General features: G+C 41.9%; 2 protein-coding genes across 7 annotated transcripts in view; one reads left to right on the forward strand and one right to left on the reverse strand.

Moving 5' to 3' along the window:
• The window catches only part of Usp32 (ubiquitin specific peptidase 32), a 155,845-nt gene extending 149,262 nt beyond the window's left edge, over window positions 1-6,583 (reverse strand). For 2 of the 5 annotated variants that reach the window (XM_030245970.1, XM_030245969.1), the window contains exon 1: window positions 6,405-6,583. Coding sequence is in view for 3 of the 5 variants with exons in the window: in XM_011248990.1 (XP_011247292.1) it covers window positions 6,013-6,070 (58 nt within the window). In the remaining 2 variants the exon portion in view is untranslated. Of the gene's footprint in view, window positions 1-6,012; window positions 6,345-6,404 lie in introns of those variants that run through there. The other 3 variants (XM_011248990.1, XM_011248991.1, NM_001029934.1) reach the window with 2 other exon arrangements.
• The window catches only part of 1700125H20Rik (RIKEN cDNA 1700125H20 gene), a 40,982-nt gene continuing 28,655 nt past the window's right edge, over window positions 6,475-18,801 (forward strand). Inside the window, exon 1 of one of the 2 annotated variants that reach the window (XM_030246376.1) lies at window positions 6,475-6,661. Coding sequence is in view for 1 of the 2 variants with exons in the window: in XM_011249281.3 (XP_011247583.1) it covers window positions 6,656-6,661 (6 nt within the window). In the remaining variant the exon portion in view is untranslated. The remainder of the gene's footprint in view (window positions 6,662-18,801) is intronic. The other variant, XM_011249281.3, reaches the window with a different exon arrangement.

Consider the following 18,801-nt stretch of genomic DNA (forward strand, 5'->3'; position numbering starts at 1 on the left):
ATAAAGACAAACACAGAAAACCACAACTGGACACAATACAGAGATCAACAGATTATGGGGACCCCAGTCCAAACGTATGTGTCATAGCTTCTACATCCATGGCTCAGAGAGCATCAAGAAATAGGAAACACTAGCCGGGCATGGTGGCACACGCCTTTAATCCCAGCACTCGGGAGGTAGAGGCAGGCGAATTTCTGAGTTCGAGGCCAGCCTGGTCTACAGAGTGAGTTCCAGGACAGCCAGGGCTATACAGAGAAACCCTGTCTCAAAAGAAAAGAAGAGAAGAGAAGAGAAGAGAAGAGAAGAGAAGAGAAGAGAAGAGAAGAGAAGAGAAGAGAAGAGAAGAGAAGAGAAGAGAAGAGAAAAGGGAAAGACTGAGCTGGTGAGGTGGTTCAGTGGGCAAGAGCACTGACTGTTCTTCTGAAGGTCCTGAGTTCAAATCCCAACCACATGGTAGTTCACAACCACCCTCTTCTGGTGCATCTGAAGTCAGCTACAATGTACTTCTAACTACTACTAATAATAAATAAATCTTTGGGCCATAGCAAGCAGAGACTGAGAGAGAGGGGTTGACCGAAGCAAGCAGGAGCCAACCAGAGCAAGGCTGATCAGAGTGAGCAAAGGTCCTAAAAATTCAATTCCTAACAGCCACATGAAGGCTCACATCCATCTGTACAGCTACAGTGTATTTACATACATAAAATTTTTAAAAATCTTTAAAAAGAAAAAGAAAAGGGAAAGACTGTAAGCACCAAAATACCAAAAGTCAGCTGTAAACCAGTTGCTTCTAAAAATGGGCTCATAGACAATACCAGAACAATGGCAATATCAATGTTAACATGAAGGAAGAAAATTTCACAGGGTTCTATCTGTCCACCTCCCCCATCACCCTCTAGACCAAGAACTACAGGTAACTAATGGTTGCTGGAAGAATGAGCCTTTCCCAAGGATAAGCCCTTTTACTGGTTCAACAAAGTGGTCAGCTCTGAAACCATACACATATAAACAATAACAGATTTGGCAGGATATATATTTTTCAGATGCATGTATACACACACATACACATAACAATAAAAATTGAAGAAAGAGGCCATGAACTTGAGAGTACAGGGAATGTAGGAGGGTCTGGAAAAAGGAAAATAGTATAATTCTATCACATATTTAAGCCAGGCAGTGGTCGGTTGCTGTAAGAAAGAAAAAGAAAAAAAAAGTGATTCCACAGCTGTGCACAGTGGCTCAACCTGTAATCCTAGCACTCAGGAGGTTAGTTATACAGGAAAACCAAGGGCTAGAGGCCAGTGTAGATAACCTAACAAATTCAAGTTCAACCTGCACTACATCATAAGATTGTATCAAAAAAGGCAGAGCTAGAAGAGTCCCTCAGGGTTAGGGCCCTGCCTAGATGCAAAAGGTCCCAGGTTAAAGTCCCAGCACTAAGAAAGGATTAAGAAATCAATACTCTCTATACAGTCAAAAACTTTGGAGTGGGGGGAGTTGAGACAGGGTTTTTTTTCTCTGTTTAATAACCCTGGCTGTCCTGAAACTCACTCAGTAGACCATGCTGGCCTAGAACTCAGATTCACCTGCCTCCGCCTCCCAAGTGCTGAGATTAAAGGCAAGAGTATTTTAAATCTGTCAATTCTTGATTCAAACAGGGATAAAGCATAATCCTGTTTCCACAAAGATGAAAGGGAGGAGGTGCAAAGAAGAAATAATTATGGAAAATATTTAATTTTGGTTTGAATTCTAAATTGTTTATCACCCAACTTTTCTTTGAGATATGGTCTTACTGTGAAGCCCTGATGGCCTAAAATTCACTATATAGACCAGCTGGCTTCAAACTCACAGAGTTTCTGTTTCCTGAGTACTGCAATTCCTAAATCATATGCCACTATGCCCAACCCTCATCCAGCGTTTTTTTAATTGTTGTGCTCTGAAGACTTAGGATACGTTTTTTTAAATATACAAGTTTTAGCCCGGTGGTGGTGGTAGTGGTGGTGGTGGTGGTGGCACATGCCATTGACCCCGGCACTCAGGAGGCAGAGCAGGCAGATCTCTTGAGTTTGAGGCCAGCCTTGTCTATACAGTAATCCAGGACAACCAAGGCTACATAGAGACCCTGTCTCAAAAACAAAAAACAAAAAACAAAAAAACAAAATCAAGCAAACAAAAAACCCAAGAACATGCAAGCTTCAAGCGCTAGGAAGGTAGCTCAGGTGGTAAAGTGATGGCCATGAAAGTACAGAACCCATCCCAATACTCAAGTAACAAAGCTATACGTGGTAGACTGTGCTGGTAAGCCCAGTAACGGGAGGTGGTAAACTGAGACTTTTGATAACTGACCTAATCACTGAGCCCCACACTGGTGAAAGGCACCTGAGTAAGATTCACACCTGAACTTGTCCTTAGCCTACCCATCCAAGTTCAGGTACACACACACACACACACACACACACGGGGGGGGGGGGGGGGGGGCAGGGGTGGAGGGGACAGAAGGAGGGGTGGGAGGGACTGGAAACTACAACCCAGACCTGTTGGTAAACACCTGTAATCCCAGCACTAACAGGTAGAGGCAGGCAGATCTATGTAAATTCAACACTATCCTGGTGTGTATAGTGAGTTCTAGGAGGAGAAAGTCTACATAGTTAGATCTTGTCTAAAACAATACACATACATAAAACACACACAAGTTATAAACTGATGTAACATGGTAAAATAGACATGTCAAGCAAAGCTTTTAAAATTCTCAGTATCCATGCAAACAGGCATGCTTCCTTAGATAACACATGCATTCTCTAAGAGAGGGGGAGAGACAAAACACCAAACAATGCTCATAAGATAAAAATAAGTAATTTAATGAAAAAAAAAATCAAGCTAGGTTAGTGAAACGGATCAGAGGATAAAGGTGATCACTGTCAAACCTGCTAACTTCAGTTCACTCCCTGGGATCCAGGGATCCACATGGTACAGTGAGACAATTGACTCCTGAGTCCCAATTGTCCTGTGACCTCCATAAATACACTATGGCAAGTAAACACATACAAATAAATATAATACAAACATTTTAATAAGTTAAGCCTCTTATATGCTACTCAAGATATTTATGATATCAGCCAAAAAAAATCTTCTAAAATTTGTCTAACACTATATACTTTCAGAAAAGTAAAAGTTGAAATAATTGGCAATCTGGCAAAATAGGATATAAACCCAAAATTCATCCTGATTTCTAGAGCCTCAAACAGACTAGACTGGCCTCTCACTCAAGTCCAGTGTCATCTGTCACTAACACTGTAGTCAAGGCCCCACTTTACTAGACAAACTGCCTGATATTTCTTGTTTGCATTAATGCATCAGATTTCTTTTTAATGTTGTGTAATTATGAACAGGTAGTAGGCAATGCTCATTTAAATTAAAGCCAAAGGGTCAAATAGTTCTATGAGGCTTGTTCTATACTTGTCAAATCCTATTTGCCCCAACTCACCTTATCCAATGTAAACAGATAAACAAAACTGATGCAGGTATTAGTACCTATTTATTCAGGCACCCCCAAAAGGTTCTCAAACCATTCAGCAAAAGCTTACAAAATCTTTCTGTAGTTAAAGTCTGACATCTAATTTGCCTGTTTTAAACATACCCCAGCCTACACTTAGAAACTACTTTATCACCTTGCTCCTCTTTGGTTTAATTTCCCTGCAGCAAAACTGACAAAAACAGAGGCAGGCGGATCTCTGAGTTCAAGGCCAGCCTGGTCTACAGAGTGAGTTCCAGGACAGCCAGGGCTACACAGAGAAACCCTGTCTCGAAAAAACAACAACAACAAAAAAAACCTGACAAAAACAAACCCATTCAAACAACTAAGACTTTAATTCATACCTTGATACTTCTTCAAATATGCATTTTAAAATTTCACGGGCACATTTCATAACACGTTAAACAAAAACCTTTCACCAGATCATTTTTAAATGTATTGATTCCATTTATATTTTAAAATGTACAGTCTTGCAAGGCATGGTGCTGAATGCTTTTTATCCTGCACTTGGGAGGAAGAGGCAGGTGAATCTCTGAGTTTAAGGCCAGCATGATCTACAAAATGATGTTCAGACAGTCAGGCCTACATAGAGAAACCCTGTCTCAAAAAAACAAAATACACAATCTTAATTTGATATAAAGTAAATCAACAAGAGCTGGAATAAAAGTTTAATTTTAGAATTTCTTAACGCCAGGTATATCACTGGTATTCACACCCTTAAACTTAAGGAACACTTCTGAACAGCTGTAAATCATTTGACTGTGCCCTATTTCATGCCATGTAAGCCATAGACTAATTGCCCCCAGACCTGTCAAGCTCAACAGAATTCAGGAAGTGACTGGTCTACTAGGGTTGGAAATAAATCAAGAATTTGGAATATTTCTCATACTGAAACAGAGAGAAAAAGTTCAAGTAAGATTGTACTTAAGAATAATCATCATGCAGCCGGGCGGTGGAGGTGCACGCCTTTAATCCCAGCACTTGGGGGGGCAGAGGCAGGTGGATTTCTGAGTTCGAGGCCAGCCTGGTCTACAAAGTGAGTTCCAGGACAGCCAGGGCTACACAGAGAAACCCTGTCTCGAAAAAACAAAACAAAACAAAACAAAAAAAAAAAAGAATAATCATCATGCAGATATGGTAAGGAAGAACCACTAAAAGGTGTATTTTCGCTATTCTGCTCAGCCCCAAAATTGATGCAGCTACAATTCTGTATCTTATTTTCTGTTTATTAGGTTGTGGGTCCAATGAACTTATTTCTCTTTGTATATGAACTAGATCTCATTTCTAAATCCTCACTTTAAAATGTCTTTTTCATCATATTTTAAGTTTCTATCCCAAGCTACTAAAAACACCTGGCGCATGACTGAATTTACTTATTTATTTATTTATTTATTTATTTTGGTCTTAGAAATCTGTTAACAATAATGTCTGGCCACTAATCTGCTTAATGTTTTTCACTTCTTACCAAGAAAATCCATTAAACATCAAAGAGAACTACAAGCACCACACAGACACACTCTCAAATCTCAGTCATGAAAAATTAAGTCACATTCCGGCCATAAACTGTGCAAGACACTTCCAGTTAGCACGAGCTTTACACTGACAATCGTATCAGAGTAAGTGGTAGGGGGTTGGGGGCTATTAACAACACAGTGTGAATCAGAGCCAAGAGCAGCAGCCGTTGACAGCAAGGCCAGTCTCTGAAGGGAGCTGTAATACAGTATCACAATGCTGGGTTTCCGAATGCCATTTTAAGGGAGCGAGGGGGTAAGAACTGGGAATCAAGTGTACTAAAACCGTCTGATCAATGTCCGAGGAGAGGAAACCTAAGACAAGGTCTTATGAACATCAGCTGTCTAATCTGTTCTCACCTTAAACACAACTTCACTTTCAGGTCGTTCTTAATCAAAGTCAACCGCTCAAAGGGTGAAGGATGGCAGGAGTAAATGGAAGGATAGTCATCGCCCTCAACAGAGAGGCAAAGACCCTGGGAAAACCAGAGGCTCCCTAATAGAAAAGGACTTCCAGGAGCAAAACAGAACGCCCTGTCTTCTCCTCCAGCCAATGCTGTTAGAAACCAGATTAGGATGTTGTCGGAGGCTTTTTTTTTTTTTTTTAAATGAAAGAGTGATATGAGAAAATGGCACTGAAGGATGAGGGGGCCTGGAAGGGTTGAGCCACCCAAGAACCGATGGTCAGGGCTTCCCTGCACCTAAACAAGATAACAACGCCAACCGAGTGCACCGGCAATGGCCAGCCAGCGCCCGGTACCCCCGTCACTGCCAAAGCTTCGCCCCCTCCCCTAGTGCCCCAATTCCCACACCCCGCTTCCCCTTCCACCTCCCTGCCCTCGATATTCCCACGGCTGGCCTCCCGGGTCCTTCGCCAGGCACCCCACGCCCCAGCCTCCTCTCCCTCCGGCCACCCACCCCTGGGCGCTCCGCGCTGGCCTCCCCGCAGCTCACTCGACCCCTCCCCCTCACCTCTCCTCAGCGCCTCCTCGTAGCTGAGGAATCCGATCCGTGACTCCTTGGCGCCCATGCTCCCCTCATCCCCTCGGCCGGGGGTCGGAGCCTGCTTTCGCCCCCACCCCCCTCCCGCCTCCTTCGCGGCGTCGCCGGCTGACGGTGTCGGCGTCCCCGGCCCCCTCCTCCCCCAACACTAACAAGTGCGGCTTCTGCCCCAGCGACTCCTCCCGGCCGCCGCCGCCGCCTCCATGCCGAGTCACGTGACCCGCTCCCACCCCGCCCCCTTCCCCTCCCTCCTACTCCGCCCTTCTCCTCTCTCTCCTCCCTTCGCGTCTCGCCTCACTCCTCCTCTCCTCCCTTCCGCCCCCACCCCGCCCTCCCGCCAGCACCGCCGCGGGTCACCTGACCCAAGGCCCGGGACGGTTCCGGGTAATGGCCGCCGGGGGGCCACGCTCCGCCCCACCCCACGCTAAGAGCGCGCAGGGGGGGCGGGGCGGCCTCGCCACACGTAGCACGTCATCCCTATCTTCCTGCCAATCCTAGGCCTCGAATCCCGCCGCGGCGCTCAGCTGGCCAAGAGGGCAGTGACTTCCGGGGCGCCCGAGGACGGGTCTTCCCGCCCCCCACGTTCTGGCGTTCGACGGGCGGGGCCGGAGCGATGACGGTTGGTGCTGCGGTGGCCGCGACCCACCTTGGAAGACTAGGGGAATGTTAGGGAGCAGGGGGGGTCTGAGGAAAGCGGTGCGGGCGACAAAAGGAGCGGGCAGGCGGGGGACCCCTAACGTTCGGGGGATGTTGGCAGAAGTGGAAGATGAGACTCACGGCTTCTCTGAGAAGATACCTCTTTTTCCTTCTAGAGATGGAGCCTCAGGACAGGGCAGTGGACCTTGTCGCAGTATTTTACTTTCTACGCCTTCCCATTCTCCAAACGCGGCTGCCTTAGCTTTTCTTTCAGAGGCCCAAGCCACTATGTTGGTCCATTTTTCCCTCTGAACCTGTTGCCTCCCTCCCCCAATTTTTTTAAGCCGCATTAGATGTTTTGTTTTGGGTGTTTGTTTCTGACGCAGGGTTCTGCTTTGTAACCCAGGCTGTCCTCGAACTTGTAGATTCGCGTGCCTCAGTTTCCCATGTACTGGTTCTACAAGAAACACCACACCCAGCCCTGCCACCTTCATGCTTCAACCAAACACTTGCCCTCTAAAAATGAGACAGTTCAAAACTGAGTAGCTTGCTTTAAAATACATATATTTTATGTATAATACATATGTATATAGTGTGTGTGTGTGAATTTAGTAGCATTAACATTTACATCGTTATTCAGTCTTAGTTTATCTTCAGGACTACTTGATCTAGTAGAGAACTGAAACTTTCAACAGTAATGTTGGTTCATCAAGGCAACTACATTTCTCCTGTGACTGGCTTATTTCACTTAACATGGCTCATTGTGTTGTAGCATATCAGGCATGTGGTTCAGCAATTCCACTTCTCAGTATATAGTCCCGAAGTATGTCTTTAAAGGGATGTGTGAACAGCTATTTATGCACTCAGCATTTATAGTATATACAATAGTCAAAACGTTAAAAATAAATGTCATAAGTTAGTAAACAAAATGTGGTGTATAAACACAATGGAATGTTTTTCCATTTCCTTTTTCTGGGTGGGGGAACCAGTGAGACAAGTTCTAGCAGTTGCCTGGACTGGGACTTGTGGCAGTCCTCCTGTCTCTGCCTCCAGATGTTGGAAGCCTATGCCCCACACCTGGTTCCCATTTCATTTTCACTCTGATGTGTATCTGTCTTCACCATGAAAGTCATGCCATTGGGTGGGTGGATATGGGGGACTTTTGGTATAGCATTGGAAATGTAAATGAGTTAAATACCTAATAAAAAATGGAAAAAAAAATAAAAATAAAAATAAATACTGGCAAAAGAAAACAGAAAAAAAAAAAAAAAAAAGAAAGTCATGCCATGAAGCTTCTCAATAAGGAAACATTGAAAACAATAGCTGTTTGATCTGAGGAGACTGGAGGTGCCAATTAGATCATTTAGGCCCGGCAAAAAATGATTTCAGTTCCTGAAGCCGACTGATAGTCACATGCCCTGCCAGCGAAAAGTGTTTCTCTACTTTCCTGGTGGACCAGATCTCCAGCGTGGTAGCCTTAGTCACAACACTGCCTTTTCCAGTTCTCTGAGGCACTCAGTAAGACCTGAGATTAGTTGTAGTACTAAAAGCCCATGGATCAGGAAGTTGAGGATATAATCCAAACCCTTTCATTTCCATGTGATCCGTTCAGTGTAGCCTCAGACAAAACAGTCATCCTATACAGTATGAATTCTGAAATAGATTATTTTGAAGGGAAACTAAAGCTTTCAGCTGTGAGGAGCAAAAATCCTTACGAGTTCAGATGCAAGATACAGTATGCGTTGCCGCCTTATCAAATAGTACATTAAGATGCTCTCACTTTACTAAGCACGGGTCTGGCTGTAAAACTGCACAGTTGAATTAGTTCAGAGCAAATTATTTTCTCCCCTTGTGGCACTACCCCACTCGAAAGCTGGGACTTTTGTTAGAATTTGAATTAAGAGTTAATTGCCACAAAAACATCTGGGAAGACTAGATTAAAACTTAATCAAGTTTAAAGTAATGCGTAAAACTTTCAAGACTTTGTCCTTTCCTGGGAGTGTCTGCTTGCACCTATAATTCCAGTACCTGGGCCATAGAGGCAAGAGAATCACAAAGTTCAAGGCCAGTTGCATATACATAACAATGTCCTGTCTTAAAACACAATGTATATTTTAAAAAGATTTTATTCTTGGAATACAGGCCTAGCTTGTCCCGAAGATCATAAAAATGTTTCATTCCATTATTACACATTATTAAAGAAAGCAGGGAGAATAGTTATGTCTGATGAGAATTTTAAATGTTAAACTGGGATAAGAACCCGCCTCTGGTTTGTATCACATCATGTAGTCAAATGTTAACCGTCTCCCTATAACTTAAAATTGATACAATACTTATGTTTGATGATGCAGAAAATATAGTCTTCCTGTCATGCTGAAGGAATTCTATTAATCATTTAGTTTGTTCAATTTCACTTAATCCATTGAAGAGTTAGCCAGCTACCTCACTTTAAGCATTAAGTTGTACTTAGGAAACCATTCCTTTAGCTGTAATTACATGCCTGTGAAAAGGTTATCCATACAAATATTTAAAGCATGAGAGATTAGTGTGTCATTTGTGCTTATGAGAGGGCAACGTAAATGACAATGTTCTTTAGTTTTTATTCCTGGAGAATGACATAAGAAGAGGTCAGAGTCATTGTAGTACTTGCCAAAAAACCATAGCTACAATAGAGATAAGCCAATATAATAAAGAAGGGTAGATCAACCTGATCTATGAGTAACTTGACTGCCAGAGAGGCCAGTGCCCTATGAAGTCTTGACTATCCAGTAAGTGAATTGATTTTTCAGTATTATGGACTTCTTACCTTATAGTTTACATAGCCTAAAGATGAAAACACTTGTATTATAATTGTATTTGCAGTACATCAACTATTTTATGCAGATAATACATTTCAAGATATTTTCTGCTGAGTACAGTAGAACACACCTTTAACCCAAGCACTCAAGAGGCTAAGGTATGCGAAATTCCAAGTTCCAGGCCAGCCATGTAAATGATGCTAAATGATGAGACCTTGTCTCCAAAAACAACTTTTTTTAACTCACTTTGTAGACCAAGCTGGCCTCGAACTCAAAAATCCGCCTGCCTCTGCCTCCCAAGTGCTGGGATTAAAGACATGCGCCACCACCGCCCGGCCCCAAAAACAACTTGGTATTCAAGTGTCTACAGTGTAAACTGCACTGCTTCACTGAGTCTTACTCCCTAAAGGTAGGCGTTGCTCATGACTGCACACACCATATTTTCCCTGTATATAACATTATAGTCTTATATACAACCTCTGTAGTCTACATTCTGAACTGCAGAGGCGGTTATTTCATCCATTCCTGTATCAGACTTTTTCTGTACAATGATCCTTGTTCTTTTTAAATTGTAATTCTTTTAAACGTGCATAAAATGCCAGTGCATGTATTTTGTTTTTCTAATTATCTTTCCTTCCTAGGCTCTGAATCTTTATCAGTAACTATTGTGCTGTGGAGTGTGTGGCCTACACTTGTAAAATCCCATTGTCATTTAGCACATGGTGGCACCGGGTAGAAGGATCGGGAATTCAAGGTTATCTTTAGCTACATATTCAGTTCTAGGCCTGTCTGTGCTGTGTAAGAACTTGTCTCAAAAACAACAAAAACAATTAACCTGACACTCAAGGACATAATAATGAACAAATTATCAAACCACAAAAGATGGCTTCATGTTTAAGAGCACTTCCTGCTCTCCAGAGGATCTGAGTTCAGTTTCCACCACCTATGTAACTCCACCTCCAGGGAATTTGGTGCCTTCTAGCCTCCACTAGCACCTACACTTGGCACACACATACACATAAAAAAAGCTGAGATATGCCAGGTGCGGTGGCACATACCTTTAATCCCAGCACTTGGGAGGCAGAGGCAGGCGGACTTCTGAGTTCGAGGCCAGCCTGGTCTACAAAGTGAGTTCCAGGACAGCCAGGGCTACACAGAGAAACCCTGTCTCGAAAAACCAAAAAAAAAAAAAAAAGCTGAGATATGTTCCCATTTACAAAAAGGTAACTCCAGTGGAAATAAAGACAAAAATTACTAGAATCTTTAAAGGACTTAGGAAATTAAGTTACATAATAGGTGAATTTTTTATAGTATTGCTTGATACAATAATTAATATCCAAAACCCAATCCATCCTAGTATTTTCCTCTAAATAGATTCTTAAAAGCTAGAAAAGCACGCCTTTAATCCCAGCACTTGGGAGGCAGAGGCAGGCGAATTTCTGAGTTCGAGGCCAGCCTGGTCTACAGAGTAAGTTCCAGGACAGCCAGAGCTACACAGAGAAACCATGTCTCAAAAAAACAAAAAAACAAAAACAAAAACAAAAAAAAAAAGCTAGAAAATAAGACATAAGCCAGGTGGTAGTAGCTCACAATTGGGAGGCAGAGGCAAGCAGATCTCTTTGAGTTTGAGGCCAGCGTGGTCTACAGAGTGAGATCCAGGACAATCAGAGCTACATAGAGAAACCCTGTCTCAAAAAACAAACAAACAAACAAACAAACAAACCCAGAAAATAGCATTTTGGACAAAAAAAAATTTGGCAGTCCTGTGTAAGTTCTAGTACTCTGGTAAAGGTAAAGAAGAGAATCAAACGTGGATTTCCTAGAAGGGAGGAAGGAAATTAATGTAAAAAAGAGGATGTTGGGAGCTGGAGAGATGGCTTGGCAACGGTTAAGAACACTGACTGCTCTCCCTAAGGTCCTGAGTTCAATTCCCAGCAACCACATGGTGTCTCACAACCATCTGTAATGGAATCTGATGCCCTCTTCTGGTGTGTCTGAAGACTGCTACAGTGTACTCATATACATAAATAAATAAATAAAAAGGATGTTGACTGGGCCTTCACTTGTACCTACTTAGTATTTTCCCACATTTAGTATGAATGTTGAAAGTAATTCATTTTAATATATATAAAGAAAATTTTGCGTGCTAAATCATAATACAAAAATGTTTTCTGGTTTAATTTTGTGCATACATGTTTGCGTGTGTGTGTGTGTGTGTGTGTGTGTGTGTGTGTGTGTATGCATGCAAGCCTGATTCTGCTGTGGTGCTCCTGTTGGGTTTGTTGCAATCATAGGACAACTTTTGAGAATCAGATTTTTCCTTCTACCATGTGGATTCCCAGAATCAAACAAGTTGTTAGGCTTGGTACAAGTATCTTTCCCAATGTACCATCTCACCAGCCCCAGAAGGGAGGGGTGTGTGTGTGTGTTGTTTTGTCTTTGGAATTACTATAACCAAGAATAGTATAGGGCAGTGTGGGAACCTGCAGTAGACAGAGGTTCAAATCAAAGGAATGGGGTCAAGGAAGAAACCCTGTGGGATGTGACTCTTAAAGGACAAATAAGGAATCAGCCTTTTATTCATGCCAAGAAAGCCAAAGTGCATACTATATGTTAGAACTGAGCAAGGTAAAACTTCCCACATAGATTTTAAGCTCTAGTAGTAAAAAAAGTTTGAGAAAATTAATAGTGGTTAGGAAATTCTATGGGAAAAATTCCAGAGGAGAGAGAAAATGTTGAGATTAGAATTACAATGTAAAGTAGAAATGGGCAGGGTGCTAAAGTATGAAGGAGACAAGTGAAAAGTCCTGTAGATGGCCAAGGGAAAACAGCGATGCATTTGACAGCTGTAATCAACAAGGAAGCAAGCATGGCTGCGGCGAGGGAAATGAATATCGGTCATTCCTCATAAGACTTTCTCTCTTACACTTCAGAAACTAGGATGCTATTGCAGATTTCCTAGTGAAAAAATGTCATACTTTTTTCTTAATGTTGCTGGGCATCAAACCCAAGACTTGGGTTTGGTAGATAAGGATTCTCATCATTGAACTATATCCACAGATCAGATATTTTAAAAGAATACGTTTCCCAGTATATATACACAAACACAGAATCTAGATTGAGAAGAGAAAAAACAAGGTTAGGATGTCATCTCCACTGCCTTCAAGCAATGAGGTTTATGGGTAAAAGGTTGTATTCCAGATATTTTGTAGTAAAAGCCAACTGGGCTGGAAATAATGGCTCAGTGGTTAAGAGTACTTGCTGTACAATCAGAGTTTAGATACCAGAACCCACATACTAAGCCGGGCATCACGTGCAAACCTGGAATCCCAACTCTTAACATGGGTAGAGACGTGGATTGATAGCGTTCACTGGCTTCTAGCCTAGCTGTGAAGGTGGGCCCCAAGTACAGAGAGCGAGCCTGCCTCAAAGGAATAGGCAGAGAGTAATAGAAGACGCATACTGGCCTCTGTGCATTAGCACACACATACACATAAATGTCATATGAATGTGTCCAGAGTATAGATTGGGATGGGTGAATAGTCAAGGATTATTCAAAAGTTAATGGTGTCAGTAATTTGAGGGATAGGATTGCTAGTGAAGTAAGGAAGACAATGGGAAGAGAAAGTTTATGGTTCAAGGGCAGAAGCTCTACCTAATTAGACATCCAAGTTGAGATTTTGAATAGAGTTTTGTGAGGGGTTGTTTGTTTGTTTGTTTGTTTTATCTTGTTTTTCAAGATAGTTTCTCTGTGTAGCCCTGGCTGTTCTAAAACTAACTCACTCTCCCCAACCCTGCTCTGTGTATGTGTGTGTGCAAGGGGGAGTGTGTGAGGGGGGTATATACCAGGTTGTCCTTTAACTCACAGAGAAGAGATCCACCTGCCTCTGCCTCCTGAGTGCTGGGATCAAAGGTATGCACCACCACTGCCAGGCTTGAATAGAGTTTTAAGTATGAAGCAAGAAAAGGTCCAGGTTGGAAATCTGAGTGAAGTCATTAGAAGTTGATGGTATTTAAAGATATCTATCTGTCTAAAAGATTTCAAAGGACATAGTCTTCTCCCAAAGGAATGGAATTTTTTGTTTGTTCTATGAAACAGAGTCTCAGTCTAGTTCAGGCTAGCCAGAAACTTACTATATAGTTTAGAGTGGGCTCAAATTCACTACAGTTTTCCAGCCTACCGAGTGCTGGGATTTCATGTGTGAGTCACCATACTGACCTGGTAATTGGAGATTTTAACAAGAAAAGTTCTGAGCTGGGAATAGTGGCACACACCTTTAACCTCAGCACTGATAATTACAGGTGGATTTCTGTAAGTTCAAGACCAGCCTGGTGTGCTCTAGGTAGCTGTGGCTCCAGGACAGCCACAGCTACCTAGAGGGACCCTGTTTCAATAAAATAAAATAACCAGAATTCTGGAGGGTGAGGAACTAGAAAGACGATTGAGAATATAAAGCCAGTAAGGTAGGAAAACAAATAAAGGGCAAGAACAATTATGAGTGAAGGCACAGAATATAAAAGAGAACTCAGAGCAGCTTATTCTCATCAGAGTTGCCTTTGGCACAGACAAAATCAAAGCTATCTATTAAAGCAAATTATAGAACAAAGTCCATTATTAACTAGCAAGGTACACTTAACACTTGTTAAGAATTGTAAGTAGTTGAATGCTTACAGACTTCAAGTGTTTCATTGGTTTTTGTCAGATTTCTGCTTTGCTGTGACATTTAAGTTGTCAATGGCAGCACCTGACAGGAAGTCCTAGGTATACACCCTAACATCATTCAAAAAATAAGGTGCTAGGCTGGTTAAGATAGCCCAGCTGTTAAAGACACTTGCCATCAACCCTAGATGACATGAGTTCAATACTAAGACACACGTAAGGTCAAAAGAGAGAGTTGGTTTCCACCAGTTGCCCTCTGACCTTCACATGCATATGGGACATGTGTGTGTGTGTGTGTGTGTGTGTGTGTGTGCGCGCGCGCGCGCGAGCGCGCAGGTAGGTAGTAGCCTGTAGATATTATCCCAAAAAGTCCTTAAGAAAAGGGTTCAAGTATCCCCCACCAAAACAAACTGTACCCTCGTTAGGAGCTCTGCCCATATACTATCATTTTGACATACACTTCCAGATCATAATCCATCATTGAAGGAAGTCAGGACGGGAACTCAAACAGGTCTGAAACCCAGAAGCAGGGGCTGATGCAGAGACCATGGTGCTGCTTACTGACTTCCTCCAGTGATGGATTATGATCTGGTAGTGTAAGCCAAATAAACCCTTTCCTCCCCAACTTGCTTTCTGGTCATAGTGTATTGTCGAAACAAACACTAAGACACTCTCTTAATGGGTATTCTTTCTGGCTAAAAGCTGCTAAATTATTCCAAATCATCTAGTTTTTCTAAATACAGAATGAAAAACAAGGACAGGCTTTAATGGTAGTTAACAGGTCATTGTGTACATTTATTAGCTCAAATGTCTTATACAAACTGATATAAGGAATTCCATTCTAACAGTTGACTCTCAAAAGGTGCATATGTCCTGATAGGGAAACAGAATTGTTTTCATCCTCATTGCGGCAGCATTAGTTTTTATCCTCTTAGGTTGTTTGTTGAGACAGGGTCTCTATAATACTGACTAGACTCAAACACATGACAGTCTTTCAATCTCAGCCTCCCAAGTGCTAGGATCACAGGCATAAATGGCAACATCCAGCTTAATCCTGCCTCTGAAATAAAAATCACATTCTAATAGAAAATTCTGTGTTTTTCTGAATCATCATTGCTGCACACACAAAAAAGTTACCTTTAAAACAACAACATTTAGCTGGGCGTGGTGGCACACGCCTTTGATCCCAGCACTCGGGAGGCAGAGGCAGGCGGATTTCTGAGTTCGAGGCCAGCCTGGTCTACAAAGTGAGTTCCAGGACAGCCAGGGCCACAGAGAAACCCTGTCTCAAAAAAAAAAAAAAAATTATGTTGCTTATGAATCTCCAATTGATCAAGGCTCTTTGGGGTTAGCCAACCACTGTCCCATGTACTGTTAGCCGTGATGGGTCGAGAGCTAGGAACTGGGGTCTTATGAATCAATCATATACTTGATACTGGTTGTCAGCTAAGACCATAATTGGAGCTGTTAGCTAGATAGCTGTGCCTACTGTGCTTCCTCATGCCCCACCATATTGTGGCTGGATTGCTGAGGTGAGAAAGATAGGGGGTTGAGAAAGATAGGGGGTGGGGCACAGCATTGCCTTTAAGACTTAGTTTGAGATGTCAACCCAGCATCACCTCTGCTGCATTCTAGCCATTAAAACAGGCACAAAGTGCTGCAGAGCCTCAAGGGGAGGAGAAATCATCTCCATAAATACTGTCAGTAACAACCTACCTTCTTCCTGAGTGCTTTTGACCAAAATCCTGTTATTAATAAGTTTATACTGAGTTTATTTAGAAGGAAAGACATTATGCAGTATACTTTAAGATAGTTCAGAAAAAAGGGTGTTTTTAAACATATTTATACATTTCTGTGAAGATAGGTTTATAGAAATTATTTTTCCATCTCTGGAGCATGGGTAGGATCATGTGACTGCTTTAATCAGTAGAAATACTGTGATAGAAATACCAAGAGATGGGGGCTGGTGAGATGGCTCAGCAGGTAAGAGCAATGACTGCTCTTCTGAAGGTCCTGAGTTCAAATCCCAGCAACCACATGGTGCCTCACAACCACCCGTAATGAGATCTGATGCCCTCTTCTGGTGTGTCTTAAGACAGCTACAGTGTACTTACATATAATAATAATAAGAAGAATACGAATAAGAATAAGAATAATTTTTTAAAAAAGAAAAAAAAAGAAATACCAAGAGAGAACTCATATGGTTAAAAACAATGAAAGAACTGTTAGTTTCTTTGACTCTAGATATGTAGTCTTTGGATTGTTCTCTTGTATCTTCCCTATAAGCCAGATTCCTTCCAAACAAAAAGTTCTTTTAATGTGATGGACATGAAATAAGTCTTGAACATCAGTACTTTCATATTTTTAAATCAGAGTCAAACTGTGACTTGACTTTCATAGTAACATTAGGGATTAACGGAAGGCACTTTACCAGATGTATATAAAATATGTACAAAAGAAAACATACCCCATTCTGGAAACAGTTCTTGGAAAGGAAAAAGTTAACCAGAAAATTGAAACAGTTTTTTAGTACTCTTAATTGCTTGAACAAGTAAAGACAAGTTGAATCTTCCTTTAGCTTGTAGTGAAATTGTAGACTTGTAGAAGGAAACCTGCCATCCTCTTTGTAAAGAAAGAGCCTGGGATTAGCTCCCTGCCTAGGAAGAGAGAAACACTGCCATCCAGTTCCATGATGGTAGCTGCTGAGATACAACCTCATGTCTCCAGTTTGAGTAGGATTCTTAAATAAATCTTTTTAACTAGTGCCACAATCCCCAAACAAGGAATAAACACCGCTAAAACCCTCAATTTATGAATGTTTACTATCTTTAAAAGTCAGTTGATGCCGGGCAGTGGTGTCGAATGCCTTTAATCCAGGCCAGCCTGGTCTACAGAGTGAGTTCCAGGACAACCAGGGCTACACAGAGAAACCCTGTCTCAAAAAAAAGAAGAAGGAGAAGGAGAAGGAGAAGGAGAAGGAGAAGGAGAAGGAGAAGGAGAAGGAGAAGGAGAAGGAGAAGGAGAAGGAGAAGGAGAAGGAGAAGAAGAGGAGGAGGAGGAGGAGGAGGAGGAGGAGGAGGAGGAGGAGGAGGAGAAGAAGAAGAAGAAGAAGAAGAAGAAGAAGAAGAAGAAGAAGAAGAAGAAGAAGAAGAAGAAGAAGAAGAAGAAGAAGAAGTTGTTAAAAACTGAGCGTGTTAGTGTATACTTTGGAGGCAAAGTCTGAAGATCAGGATTTCAAGGCCAATTTCAACTACAATAAAGACTTTGAGGCCAGCCTGGATTACATAAGAGTTCATCTAAACAGAAAAAAAGAAAAAAAAAAGTTAAGACCTCAAAATAAGAACTTGGGGCCGGGCAGTGGTGGCGCACGCCTGTAATCCCAGCACTTGGGAGGCAGAGGCAGGTGGATTTCTGAGTTGAAGACCAGCCTGGTCTACAGAGTGAGTTCCAATACAGCCAGGATTGTGCAGAGAAACCCTGTCTCGAAAAACCAATAAATAGATAAATAGATAAATAGATAAATAGATAAATAGATAAATAAATAAATAAATAAATAAATAAATAAATAAATAAATAAAATAAGAACTTGGTGATGCATCTCAAGGTCTTAGAAAAGTATGAGCAAACCAAACCCAAAAGCAGTAACCAGAAATAATAAAATTCAGGGCAAAACCTGAACACAATAGTTCCTGCCCGTAACCTCAGCATTCAGGAGTCTGAAGCAGGAGTGTTTTCATGAGTTTGAGAACAGCCTAGCCGGGCGTGGTGGTGCACGCCTTTAATCCCAGCACTCGGGAGGCAGAGGCAGGTGGATTTCTGAGTTCGAGGCCAGCCTGGTCTACAAAGTGAGTTCCAGGACAGCCGGGGCTACACAGAGAAACCCTGTCTCGAAAAAACTGGAAAAAAAAACAAAAACAAAAAAAAAAACAGCCTAGCCTAAATAGTTTCATGTCAATCAGAGATACAGTATAAACCCTGTCTCAGTCAAACAAAAAAAAAAAACAAAACCTATAGTCTTTAAGACAAGTATAGACCTTTACTGGTGTCACACACTAGCAGACACTTAAAAAAATAATAAATAAAATACTATATATGCTAAGAAGCAAAACTTAACAAAAACTAAAAGGAGAAAAGTCAGTCAACAGAAACAGAATCACATAATTGGTGTGCAGTACTGATAAAAGTATTATAATAATATTCAAGTATTTAAAGTACAGAAAAGAAGACATAAAAAGGAAGAATGCCTTTAGAGTTGAAAAAAAAAATACATAGGACAAGCAAAATGTTCAGTGGGTAAAGGTGTTTGCTACCAAGCCTAATGACCTGAGTTCAAGCCCCAGGTCCCATATGGGGGAAGAAGAGAATCTATTCCAAGTTGTCTTTTGACCTCCATATGTACACACACGCACACATACTCAGTGGATTCCTCCAACAAATGTATTATCTTCTATAGAAATCTGGCATGACTGTAATGTTGGAAGAAGTTTGAATAAACTCTATGGACATATCAATGTAGTGAAGAACTAAAACCTCCAGCCAACAGCCAACAGCCATTACTAAGTTGCCAGGCATGTGGATGAGGCATGTTGGAAGTGGATGCCTAGATCCTGTCCAATCTTCAGATGACTATCCCCTCCCCCACCCCAAGCTATCATCTTGATTGCA

Source organism: Mus musculus, chromosome 11 (genome assembly GCF_000001635.26).
Source record: "Mus musculus strain C57BL/6J chromosome 11, GRCm38.p6 C57BL/6J".
In the NCBI taxonomy this organism is placed as follows: Eukaryota; Metazoa; Chordata; class Mammalia; order Rodentia; family Muridae; genus Mus; species Mus musculus.